General features: G+C 44.4%; 1 protein-coding gene across 4 annotated transcripts in view; it reads right to left on the reverse strand.

Moving 5' to 3' along the window:
- The window catches only part of LOC135262805 (BCAS3 microtubule associated cell migration factor-like), a 249,493-nt gene that overhangs the window by 228,871 nt on the left and 6,855 nt on the right, over window positions 1-13,767 (reverse strand). For all 4 annotated transcript variants that reach the window (XM_064350070.1, XM_064350073.1, XM_064350071.1 and 1 more), the window contains exons 6-7: window positions 8,720-8,801; window positions 4,997-5,069 (exon numbers count right to left, since the gene is read on the reverse strand). In XM_064350070.1, the coding sequence (XP_064206140.1) occupies window positions 4,997-5,069; window positions 8,720-8,801 (155 nt within the window). The remainder of the gene's footprint in view (window positions 1-4,996; window positions 5,070-8,719; window positions 8,802-13,767) is intronic.

A 13,767-nucleotide genomic window follows, 5' to 3' on the forward strand; every position in this document is an offset into this window, starting at 1 on the left:
CGGACTATGATTATGAAACACTGCATAACTTAAAATATTTCAGTGATGCATTTCTGACTGTATATTTCAGGAATATAACAACGTGATATTACATTACATTTTATTTGGTAGCAGCTTTATCCAAAGCAATGCACAAATCTGCATACCGAAGGATGTTGGAACAACTAAAGAACACAGGTCAGATAAGGTAGCTATAGTTCGCATTACCAGTCATCCATAGCTGTGAACATACACATACTATGTTGTAATTGAGAAAATAAAGAGGCTAATATTTGAATAGGATACAAATAACATTCTGAAAAAGTAATTCACTTTACAAGTGTATTTGCTAGCAATAACGTACATTTGGCCTGCTAATTTTACTTATTCCACACACGATTCCATGTTTACACCCTAGTTCCAACTAAATGTCCAGAATAGCTAAATACCAAACAAGAAAACACACAAAATAGCGGCACTAGAGAGTACCATACAGTGTTCTCACACTTCAAGGGGTGCACTCAATGTAAAAGATCGTTATGACACTAATTACTGTTACCGGCTATATGGAATCATTAATGTTGCTAGAAATGCAATTTTCAATATCTCTGACCACCTCTTCGCTTGACATTACATTACATACCCTTGAACTAAAGCCAGACTGATCTACAGCAGCTCGTTCACATCCAGACGAAAACAGCGACTCTGCTTTTGTAGGCAACACATGGGGCAGAATAAGAGCCATTGAAAACGTCGATCACAGAATTCTTGCGTCTTTCTCGATATCTCTGTCTCCGTGTCTTTGAACCCAACCGTCAGCCCACAACAAATGCCAGCCACATCAGAGTCTCCCAGGGGCCCAAGGGGGCCCTTTGACTTCAGCACAGTGTAGCTATTACTGAGAAAAGTAATGAGGGTAAAAAGTTCACGGTCAGCATAGCCAGGGGCGTTTCCACTGCAACTGGCAACAAGTCTGAAACGCATTTACACAGCACAGTGGAGTTTTAACTTTTTTTTACAATTACCTTTAAGGTGTTTATAGCATTAAATTATTTTTCTTGCACAGAAGGTTAAACCTTAACAGGGAGGGCAGACACAGAACCAAGAACGACTCTCTCAAAGCGGGATCAGTTTATTTTTGAATGCTCGTCACCTTAGCGACAGCCCTATAACTGATTTTCTTCCTTTGCTTGCTCATATTCAAAGTGCATGCAAAAACGGTGAAGCCACAGAACGGTTAATAGCCTCAGCCATTTTGTTAAGTAATTCTGAACTGCAGCTCATTTTTAAAACACCATTCTTCCAACAATGAACCACCAAAACAGACAACGGCCTTTTCTCTTAATGTCTGTTTGCTATTTTTTGTCTTCGATATTATCACATGAGTTTATGACCGAAAGGCAGCCATAACTCTTTGGTCTGCTCTCACCTCTCAGAGGAGGAAGCACTGAAACTTTTCAAAGGGTCTGCCAAAAATGTGCCACAGAAAGATCCTCTGTGGACAAAAAGCAGATACTTCTGTCAAAATAAAAGCGCAGAGAGTGATGAGGAACAAAACTTCCTTCCACGAGCAGCGTGTGTGGGCAAAATACAGCAAGACAAATTACAGACCGCAGCCTCATTCATTTCCACTGATGGACGGCAAGAACGTCAGGACTTTATTTCATTCTAAATTAACATTTCTAAAAAGAAAAAAAGTTTACCTCAGTAAATGAACGTAGGCGTTTCTCAGTCAAAAGAAAGAAATTGGAAAAAAACTGAAAACAACTTCACTCTATGAGTACTGCAATGCCTTGAAATTCAACAATGAGAACGAATTCAAGTCTAAATTGACATTCTTTCCTCTATGACTCATTTTACACTCGATACTAGCGAAGGACCTTTATGGATATTACAGAACCATTCTTGCAGATTCGCATCACTTGGATTACTCATGTTCATTCATATTTTTAGAATTATTCCTCAATCTCTGTCAATATTAATTACATGGTTGCAGTTCTGAGGAGGCATTTACTGACGTTCTTTAAATGAGAGGCACAAACAACTGCTCAGCCTTTTTGTTTTTTTTTTTTTGTGAAGTGTGACTTTATGGAACGTATCCATGAGCATCCAATAATAAGGCAACCGGTTACACAGCCATGCCAATAGTTTGGACACAGATTAGGCTGGAGGACAGAAAGCAGCTGAGCAGCTCTGTAACACCACTGACCGCACGCTCATTGGTCCAGGAGGACGGCAAATCTGACAGCGATCTTCATGCTGACAGAAGACATTTCATGCCTGCGTCCTTTCACCAGTGGAACAGCAGCATCGGGGATAGCGCTGGAAAAAGCCTCCACCTCTTGCCAAAAGATATTTCCTTCATTCTGGCCACCTTATGAGCACAGGCTCGGCTCTACCTACGAGACGGTTAAATTTCATGGTGTTATTGTGCCCACAGAATTCAACCTTTTTAACATATTTCAATACCTGCAGACCCAATTAAAAATTCAGGGAAATGATAATAAAACAGTAGAGGGAAAAGTGAACCGTACTCCATAAAAAGCAGAGTGGATATACCAAGGCTCGTATATCCCAAACATTCTTCGCTAATTTGTAAACCCTACTGCCATTGGTGCGATGCATGAAAAGACGCACATGTGCTTTTCTGTCAAGGAAATCACTAGATCCATACATTGTTTGGACTTAACCCATAATCCTTCGCATTCATAAAAATGATGTTGAGTGCGTCTGGCTGAACTTCCACAAACACAGCCCTGGCGCACATGTTTTTCCCCCCACTGCCTGGTTTTTCCTTTTAATTTGCAGATCTTTTAATCTAAGCCTAAAGCCGACCAAACCCGAGTTCTAAACCAGCGAAACCAAACCAGCCAAAACCGAAATCTGTTTTCCATTAATGTGTCAAGGCAGCGTCCTTTTTCAGTGGTTTTGTCAAAAGCAGTTTTTTTTCTTTCTTTTTCTCTGTTCCCCTCGCAGTGATTATGCGCTACATCGTGTGAGGACCTCAGTGATCTTACGAACCTGTTTCATGGAAAGGAGCGGTGTGGCCTGAGGTTTTTTCCCTTTTTCTTTTCTTTTCCTCTTCCAAAAAAACTGAGTCACTTACAAAACACTTCTGCCGGGGACAACGGGGCCGCGAACGCGGAGCGGCCCGACCGACGTGCTTTCGGCGTTAGCGTACGGAGCCGGGACGCCGCCGAACGATCCAGCCCCCCCCCCCCCCCGTCTGCGCACGGGGACGCAGCAGCGTCAGTCCCAGAACCGTCTGCAGCTCTCCATCATGGGGGGGGGCGACTCCTTATTTACGATCTCTGAGGGTGAGCGGGCAGCAGGCGAGCCGCCGGGGCTCTGGACGGCCCTCAGGAGGACCGGGCGGCGGCGGCGCCGCCACTCGCGTCTCGGGGGGCCCCCGGGCGGCTCTGGGGGGGGCCTCGCCTCTGCCTCTCTGGGCGAGCCTAGGCCACGCCCCTGGCGACGCGTCCGGCCTGTAATCGCGCCCCCCGGCCTGCCTCGCCCCCGCAGACCGCGCGCCGCACGCGCCGGCTCTTTGATGCTATTCACCGCGCGGCGGCAAATTAGGGGGTTTTTTCAAACGCGTTCAAGATTTGTACCTAGCAATGTCTGCATGTCACATAAAATGAAGACCGGATTGAGGCCTCTCCTTAAGACTTTAAAAAGAGGGGGAGAGAAGAGGAAGAAAAAAAAAAAAAAACAGAAACGGGCAACTACAAAGAGACATGCCCCAAGGCAGTGTTGGTAAACAGATTAAAACATTTCACGAACTGCATGCCTCCTCTTTCTCCGAGGTCTGCTCTCTCACCAGTACAGCACCGGCCTGAAACGTAAAGGATGTGCAATTACACTGATTTCTCAAAAAAAAAAAAACACAGAATAATTCCTGCCTTAGAATCCCATTTATTATACTTCCAGAGATCAAATGAAGGCAGTATCCAAGAGGGGAGTCAACTTCTCTCAGCTTTCGTGCAAGCAAGCATCTCATGGGGCCTCCAAGTGCCTCACGCAGCCACGCTCGTCCCAAGAGCAGAACGTGAACCCTGTGACGGGGTGTTTGAGTCTCAGTCTCGAAATCGCTGGCTGTGGCCAGAGGTCTGCATCGACGAGGCAGCAATTGACCCAGCATCGCCGGGGTATGCTAGATGGGGGGGGGGGGGTAAGCCAGCTAGCTCCGTTGGGCCCATCGCTCTCTAGCGGCCACTCCTGGTCAGGCCAGGCGCCTGCGGACGCAGGAACCGAGAATACGCTGACCTCGTTATCCTCCGACGGCAGTGCGTAATTCGTGGCGCGAGTGAACAGGACCGACAACAGGCATCATGTGACTCGTCGGAGTCACATGTCTTCCATCTCCTCCTGATGTCAGCAAGAGGGGTTGCAATGGGAGTAGTTCAGGTGAGTACGGATTTGGATAAAATATAAAGTTTTTTAAAAGTAAGCATCTCATAACACATCTGAGATAATGTACACACAATTAGAAACGACTTCTATACCGTTATTCTTCATTTTCACCACTGATGGTACATTCTTGTGCCAAAGCCCTAGACTACAGATCACTGATCCTTAATGTGTTAACTGCAGATATAACGACAGGCAGGACCTCACCTTGCACTTCTGCAAATCCATACTATTACCATTAATGGCCACTAATTACAACCATAAATATTTAATGCCATACATCTCCATGCTTTTATAATCTAAGATCATTAAACACATAAATGCTTGAATGTGATTTCCTGCCCTGGCTGCACCTCCAAGTTTGAAGCATTTAAAGATACAGCTGGGCAGAAATGGCGGAAAACATAGCACTTGTTTATTACAGATATTAAAGGCTTAACTAGCATGACTGCTATATGTTAGAGCCCGGGACATGTGGAAAATATCGCTAAAAGGTGGGACAGGTGATACCTGTGGAAAAGGAGGGAAACAGCACTATAGTACACGGGGCGCTGCGTGTTCGGCTTCAGCAGAGGAAGTGATGTCAGCGCCCTTCCTGCTCACTCACCCTGAAGACCCGGCGCTCTTGCAGACACCAAGGAGGGGCCTCTTCACAGCAAAGCTGTCGGTCTTCATGGGGCCTGTAGGGGTGGTTGTAGTGATGGTAGTTAGGGGGGGGCAGAGGATGGACACACACACACACACACACACAGGGAAGTCGAAAAACAAAAAAACTATCAGAAAACAAAGAAGGACATTCATTAACAGCATGTCTCTTGTCCGTCCGCCAGAGCCACCCACCCACTCTCAGCAGAGCTGCACCCGTGGCAGGAAGTGTGTTGATTGCATTACAACAGTTGCCCTGTAATCAAATTATGGTCTAAAAATTTCCAAGAAAAGTACATTAAAAATAAAACAGGGCCTTCTTTCCTGTCAACTTATAAGCTCATCTTCTCTGACCACAAACTAATGCCGGGTTCGAAGGAGACTCATAAGGATCAAATGGAATTAAAATACCAGCATGCAAGCCATTGAGGGGAGACAGAGAACAGAAACGCCACTCTGTGTAATGTGTTGAGCTGAAACCATTTTTTTTGAAGATGGAAGGGGGGGAAAACCCCTTCAAAGCTCAGACCAGTCTTTTGTACGACTCTGTGTTTAATTTTTTGGGTTTTCTGGAAATCACTGCACGGTAAAAGGCCAGTAGGCATTTGGAAAGAGGAAACAAGTTGCATTAAGTTTACAGACCCCATACTTCTAAAATTGTGAATAAGAAAAAAGAAACGAGTAAAAATCTCATCCAGATTGACCCCATCTGTAATAATGTTGGCCATATTAACCTATGCAAAGCAGTAATTTAGGCTTCAGGACTGAATGGTTCCTGTGGTGGGGCATGCTTGTGTCAATTTCAAACCCGTAACACTTTAAAAGAGTTTTTCCTCCGCCTTCAGAATGCTGTCATTCTACATTACAGCTAATCATGACAGTAAACTGTATTAAGAAGGGAAAAAGAGAGGATTTCACTTCAGTTTCACAATGAAAATGATAAACCAGCTCTGGCTATTTCTTGAAAATACATTAGCTTTGATTTTGACTCGCTTATGATTCAGGCTGTGCGTGTGTGTGTGTGTGTGTGTGTGTGTGTGTGTAAGTACGTGTGTTAGTGTGAGTGTGCGTGCGTGCGTGTGTGTGTTTCCAAGTCAGTGTGAATATTATTTATTGCAGGAGAATTCAACTGTTAATGCTGCAATCTAGATGTTCATTACGCCTTCTCTTTAGCTACACAACATTTCATAACAAATGTGTCATTAATAACCAAGTGTTTGTGGGTTCAGTCCTACCACCATTTCACAAGTGTTGGGTTACATACAAGGGCTCCACTGACGGGCCCGGGGACAGAAAGCACAAGCAAGCCAGACGCGCTAGAGGAAAAACACGGATTTGATTTAGCGCTAATAAATCAGAACACTGCGCCACACATTGAGGTCACGTGGACTGTCACCGTTTGATGTTCCGTGTAAATGGACGCAAAGCCTGCGACAAAGAGGCCGAGTCTTCGCCTCCGAAGCCGGCGTGCGGGGGCACACGCGGCCAAGGAGCGCCAGGAAGAGACACAGAGACGGCTTCCTCCGTGCGGAAAACCGACACAAAAAAAAAGCTGCGAATTCCGTCCTTCGCTCGAGGGAAGACTCTGCCTTATTAAAAATCCTCACCTATTTTCAGGACTTTCCGAGCCTGCCCACCCGGACTCCCAACATGAAACAATCCCCCTTTTACGGCGCACTACAGTGCGACACTGTTTGTGCCACGCAGATCGCAATCCCGTTCCCCGCTGGTGCGATTCTTTTTATTTTCCAGAGAATGGGTTTCCTCATGTGCACGATATCTGCTGCTTCTTATTACAGCTTCGGTCTTTTATCCGATTCCAGAGATATTTCAATGCTGTCATTGTACGCTGTGAGAATCCACAATATATGCAGAGAACAAAAAAATAAAGCGAAGAAAAAAAAACTGGATTTGCTTACTGACGCTGCGCACAATGCAACTCCCATTCAGCCACCTCGGTTTCTAACTATGTACATGCTTCGTAAAATTATTATACAAGGTGTGCAACAAAAAAAAAAAAGACACTGCAGCAACAATCTAAACTTTCTGTGTTAGGTAAATAGATTGATAGTCCTGAAAATGTCCCCAGAATAATATGGAACAGACCTAAAGAAACTCGGTTGAATAAAGCAGACAAATCCAAATGCAAACCTGAACTCCCATTCATTCTTGTCTGTGTTGAAATACATACATGTTCTCCACACCACTCTACCTTAAAAATATATCAAATATCAATAATTTAATGACAGGAATTGTATAGAGAAAGCTCTACTGTATGGCCAGTCACATTTTATTTCATGACACTGCAGAATAAAAATGTATTTTTTGAAGTGCAGTTTCTCTGTAACAATTCTATCCATGTGTGAAAATTAAACAATGTCGTGTGTTCAGAAAATACGAAATATTTTAAAACGTAAAAAATTCTGTTTGAATTCCAACTCAGATTTAGTATCTGTTTCCAAAAAGAGTAGTCTTATATATTTCCTATATTTACTTTATGAATACAATTACCATACACTGCTGTTCGGCCAATGAAAAACCTCTGATGAATGAGAGAGGAAAATGTCTGTATTCACCACAACTCTGGCACGCAACAGTTCTTCACTTCAGAATCAGCCAGTTGAAACAAAGCCAACCCTAATCTTAAAGGACTGACTTTAATATCAGAACGGGGAAAACAGCAGGAATCTGGCAGGGCCTCTGTTCCATTAAGAAACACGGGGCAACAACATTTCAACATGATATACCGAGGAGGAAGAGAGAAAAAAAACAACGCTAAACAAATAAATTGCGCAGCGTTTAACATGAAAGCTGATCTCGAACGCAAAAAACAGATTGTCATGAAGTGATTTTCCCTTCGCGGGGTTCAGAGGGCCATTGTGATTTTCAGCAAAAAATAAACAAATAAATAAATTATTCGAGCTGGCTGTGTTTCAATACGCATTCACCCGATGTTGCCGAACTCATTAAACATGTATTTAATTTACTGAACAGACTTTGTTTCCCTAATAAATATTTTAAGGAAAGAAAAGCCCTCGCAGAAAAGGGGAGGAGTAACTAGCATCCAGCAGCAGGCATGACTAGCCGAGCGCCGCAGAGAACTAAGATTCGGACATCTCTTCAGGGCAAGGTGTCGGTGGATGATGGGACCTTCACCCCAAATTTTACAGAAATCTAATCCAATCTTAATTTAGGGAGGGGTGATTGACACACACCTGTATGTCTCCCTGAAATGGCTGTCTCCAGCTTAGGTGAGGGAGAGTTAGGACAGTAGATAATGGGGTGTCACATATTGCCTCTGGAGACCCAAGCAAGTCCAATGCTTTCAAAGACTACTTCACCATCTCTGTACATTTACTGATGCGATGTATCTGTGACACTAGTAGCTTTCAAATGCAAAATAGCTCCAGCATCATTAGCTTTTAGTCTTCATCAAATTCTTGGGCAGGATCTAGTTTGGCATCAGGTGCCAGTTTCAGAAAGATAGTGAAGATGAACAAAGTCTTCCTGCGTACATGGCTAAGTTCCTGTCTAGATAAGAGGGCTCTACAGTGATTTGTAAGGCTGCAGTGGAGACTCACAGATGGGAGGGCTCTACAGAGCACTGTAAGACTGCAGTGGATGGACACTCACAGACAGGAGAGCTCAACAGTGATTTGTAAAGTTGCAGTGGATGGATACTCACTGATATGCGGTGCAGGCAGGATCCGGGCAGTTCTCACTGGACCATTACGCACAGAAAATAGTTCCTGGGCCTCCCCACTGGGCTGCAAGTGAACAGACAGCGTCAAACGTGCACACAGACATTGACACACGCACACCCATTCCTCCACACACCCACATACATGTACATGCGGGCACGCGTGTATGCACACACATACAAACAGAAACCAGTAAATACAGGCATGAATCACAAGTGCAAGAGGTGGGATCAGGTTTTAGTTCATTACATGTGTTTATGCGGCAATTGCAATGCTTTAAAAACAGCGGTTGCAAAATCTCTCATATCCGCCGCGAATTACAGCGCAAACACCACTAAGCGTTCGGTACTACCCCACGAAGCACCAGGCCTGGGAACACGCACGGGGGGCTGATACCGCCGGGGCGAACGCCAAGGCCTCTGGAGACATCGTCCAGAGAAGATGACCCTCCAAATACCAAGACATTCGGGGACCGGCCAATGGGACGGGCCGCTTTCACAGTCAAAATTAACCACGTGCAAAGATAAATCCAGAGCCTTCCGAAGACGTTTCCCTTCCATGGACTTTTCACATCCTGGCCTGCTATAGCACTGCTGATCTCCAGCAGGAAAAGCCTCCTTCCCCAAATCTAACAGATCCCATCATTTGCTCTCCTGAGTGTTCCTAAATCAATTGCCATAGAGGATTTTTTTTTTAAAAAACATTACACACACACTAAGAAGACGACAGATTCGAAAATAATGAACCCTGTATGAAAGTCTAAGCATAAAAACGCAGGTGTAGAATAGCACTCTACACTTTCAGCTCATTGCGAGATAATGGATGTTAGCACGGAGACGCTCAGGGAAACCTAAATCTCCTCAGCAAACAATTATCAGAGCTTCACATTCATTTAACCACTTAACATGGAGGCCATGCACTTGGAACTGGGAACTGTTTTCATCTCCTGGGGTAAAAAAACGTCCACGAGTATTTGAAAGCGAAACCAAGACAAGCCTCTTAATTAGACATACCAATGTCAACAGTCATAGCAGGCCAGTTTTGTAAAGGCTCCCTAACTCCCTAACCTACTGCTGTTCGCCTCTGCTGCCCGTAGCGAGGACTGTGATAATATATGAACAGCTCAGGCAGAGCAACCCTGCTTAGTATTTCTGTATTATTCCTGGCTACCGCGTACCAATACTATCAGATGACAGAGCCAGAATACCTTCCCATTAATTTTCCAATTTCATGTTTCCCAAATTTTTTGAAGGAAAATTGATATCCGCACACTGGATTACAGCTCCCAATACTTAACTTACTAAAAGCAACGTTTCAACCCAACAGGGTCTTCATCAGGCAAATTTTTCCAACATAAAACGTGAAAATCGTGCAAACCAGCCGAAGGGCGAACAGTCTGAAACGGTTAAAAACTTCCCGCAGCAGTTGTCCGTTCTTGATAATAAGTTTCATGCTCCACGGGTTACAAGCAGTTTGGAAGAACCTTAATAAGCTACTGCTATAATCAATACAAACATACTTCCAATTACCCCCAATCCTAATAAGTACAGGACCCCGTAATGCAATGATACAATTACAAATTTTTGGCGATACACTTTGTGCCGTTCGAGGCTAAAAAAAAAAAGAAATAGGCATGAGAAGTCAGAAGACAATACGGTAAGGAACAAAGAGGGATTTGTTCACACTGTAAGAAAAAATAATTTATTCCAACTGTGGGGAATGGGCTTCACATGAGAAGGAAGGGGGGAAAAAAAAGAATTCAGACCAAACCACAATATAAAAGCTACCAAGTAGGACGTAAACAAATCCAGAGCGTTACCATTCATTCCGCTTACAGATGTAGGGCCCAAACTGGCTCCAGGCTTCATGTCAGGCTGTAGCCTTTGATGCTTGCAGGTCATTTTTTACAGTGATGCATTTGGTAGTGACATTGCTCACCCGAAACGATTCCTTACTTGGAAATGATTTTACCACCACCTCCAGGAATTAAAAAAAAAAAAAAAAATACCCCGCAGACAGAAGGAGTTAAGTCTGCTCAGCCTGGAGTTTGAAGGTGTCCTGCAGTGCTCCTCAGAGCCAGAGTTATGATTGATGGCTCTGTTTTAATGGTCCTTTATTAAATCAGCTTTTGTTTTAAGAGCTCAGTTTTTCTGTTAAATTACAGCGAATGTGCATTATCACATTACTATATCTAATCCACGTGTTTTAAGTAGATAAGCACATCCGAGGATGATCGCTCTTTTATACAATTAGTGACCCTTTTCAAAGTGGCGGGTTATACTAATGTTTTTATTAAAAGTGGTCGGCACAGACTTTACGGCCACGGCAGGGGAGATTAACAATATATCAAATGTGCCCTGATACGGACAAGCCCCAACGCTCTCAGAAGAAACACAGACAGCATAATGGAGAGAGGGAGTAATGGATAATTTGCATTTGTTGTGAGATTTATGTTAATGCGTCCGTTATTACGTATTGCGGCAATTTATTCCTGCGCATCCGTCAGAGTGACGACCGTAAAGAATGCACCGCACTTCCTCCGCCCGGTAACACTCAGAGCAATACAGGAAATGTGTTGATGAAGACTTCTCGCCACAGCGCTAAGTGTTAGCCACACACTTTGGTTTTTGCTTTTAACTCCTTTTTGAACGGGCCATTAGAGTGCAGGCTTTTTAAATGAATTCTGCAGTAACTGACAAGAGTTCATATTACATTCACACTTAAAACAGAATATATATATTTTTTTTTTTTTTTTGTTAAATTCATATTGTACTTCTTAGCTTTGGAATAATCAAGGCTTATCGCAGCCAAACTGAAAAACTAATCCAGATTGCTGGACACAATTTGTACTACTTTTAATACTCTTAATACTGTGTCTAGACGTTTTGTCTATGTAAGAAGATGTTTAGTGTAAATCAACTTGAATCGAATACTTTATTTTTTCTTCATCGTACTCATAACTATTGCGAGTTTAACACTGAGAATTGTTCCATCTGCAAAGGTTTTTAATTTTCACTTTCAGGATAGTTGAGAGGTGTGAAATTATACCTTCTAAAAGCCTGTAGGCCTCATCACCCTACAAAACCGATCCCTGAATTTCTATGCAAGATTCTTACAATTAATTATTATCAAGACAAAACAATTCCTCAAACGCCAGATCTGATGCCAAATCTAAATGGAAATTATGCATTGTTTTATTTCTGTCTTTTCTCATTTACGATGCACTGAAGTCATCTGTAATGATGTCGCAAACTATTGGCTAAGACTTGGACGGCAGGCTGGTGTGAGGTCTCCACATCATATCATGTACATCTGGCCCAAATATAAAGATGTTATGGACAAAAAGCGCAGTTTAAATAACAAACTGCTCCCAAACTGAAAGGGACAGCAATGTGGAACGCCCTCATGTCAGGCCCAAGACGTCCGGGAGAAAAACAATAAGACTTTTCATCACATTTTTGGGTTGGTATCTAACTTGCTAAGCTCATCGTTTTTTTACTAATTCTTTCCATTTTGAGGGGAAATTGGTGCAAATAAGCAACAGTACATGGAACATAAGCCTCAGATGAAGTTGCTGCATGAAAACATAGTGGATGCGGACACAAAAATAATGGTAGCAAGGATACAAGAGGGAATGGGCCAAAACTTTCACATAGGCATAAGCAAACTAAATTGCATTAAACCTAAATAGCGTGTAGATAAGCGTGCATCACACAATTATTGACACTATTGGCTGCTGTTGGCTGGCCACCATGTTGGCTGAAGTAAATAATCGATGAACATTAGCATTCTCACTTTACAGCGCCAGTTGTCAGTCACAGCCAACTCCAAGCGATTAAGAACAGTACACGGTCACATTTATCCCTTTGATACGCCAGATCTCCCGATCTAAATATCACCCCCGCTCCGGGCAGCGCATTCGAGGTTTGCCCCCCCTCCTTAAAGTAGTCCCTAACGGCAGAATCAGACAGTATTAGGGAACACGGTCTTCTCTCATTCTTAAAATGGTGGGGTTCCTGCTCTGACCTCGCAGACCTCTGCGTGGTAATGAGGAGGAGGTGGCTGGGTACACGGAGTGCCAGACGCTCGACGCCGCGTCCTCTCGTGTTCCGATCGGACCCTCGCATCGTAACGACGGGCTTCAGACGAACGGGGCCGGAGGCGCGGCATAATCCCCCCACGTCTCCCGCAGTCGGCGCCGCGCAGCCGAAGCGGACGGCGCGCGGACGGGCGACGGGATGAGGCGGGTTTGGCCAGGGCTGAGAGAACGAGCCCCATCACATCTGGACTCCGAGGAGCCAGACGACAGAGAGACCGCACCGTCCACAGCTCCGCAAGGCTAATGTTCCTGTACGGCAAAATTGACTTCATCTCAAACATAACGGAGAGGGAAAAAAAACCTAGCACACGTTTCTTTCAAGCTCTTCATCCCTCTATCTCGATTCAGCCGTCTGCATCTCAGGACTTCAGTCCGGTGGAAATTCTAACCCCACAGCACCTTAAAAGTATTCTGATTCTACTCTGGAAGGAACAGCCCCCCCCCCCCCCCCGTCCAAGAGCAACACCTCCCCAGTCAAAGATCCTCCACTGAGGAGAGTTTAATGCACAGACACTCAGGGCAAATACAGACACGCACTCAAGCGGGCTTGTGGGGTGGGAGAGGTGTGGGTGTGGGGGGGAAGGGGACGTTTTCTTGTCGGTTCGACACCATTACGGAGGGTGTCAGCTTAACAACTGTCAAGAAGACTTTCCAGTCACTCGTGGGGAGGCATGGCGCTGTTTTCAGCTCTCACGTGTGAGAAACGAGTGAAAGGATGGACTCCAACTGTACCGTAGGTTTAGAAAAAAAAGAAGAAAAAAAAACATAACGCGGAAGAGGCGGAAATTTGCGCGTCTCCGAATGCAAGATTGCGTGACGGGCCACGTATCCACGGCGACGACGCCCCCAGCTTATTTTCCAGACGCGGCAAATGAAACACACGCCCCGCCCCCCCGCCCCGCCCCCCTTTCATCTGCACTGTAGACTGTGGGT

The sequence above is a fragment of the Anguilla rostrata genome, chromosome 9 (assembly GCF_018555375.3).
Source record: "Anguilla rostrata isolate EN2019 chromosome 9, ASM1855537v3, whole genome shotgun sequence".
Classification (NCBI taxonomy): domain Eukaryota; kingdom Metazoa; phylum Chordata; class Actinopteri; order Anguilliformes; family Anguillidae; genus Anguilla; species Anguilla rostrata.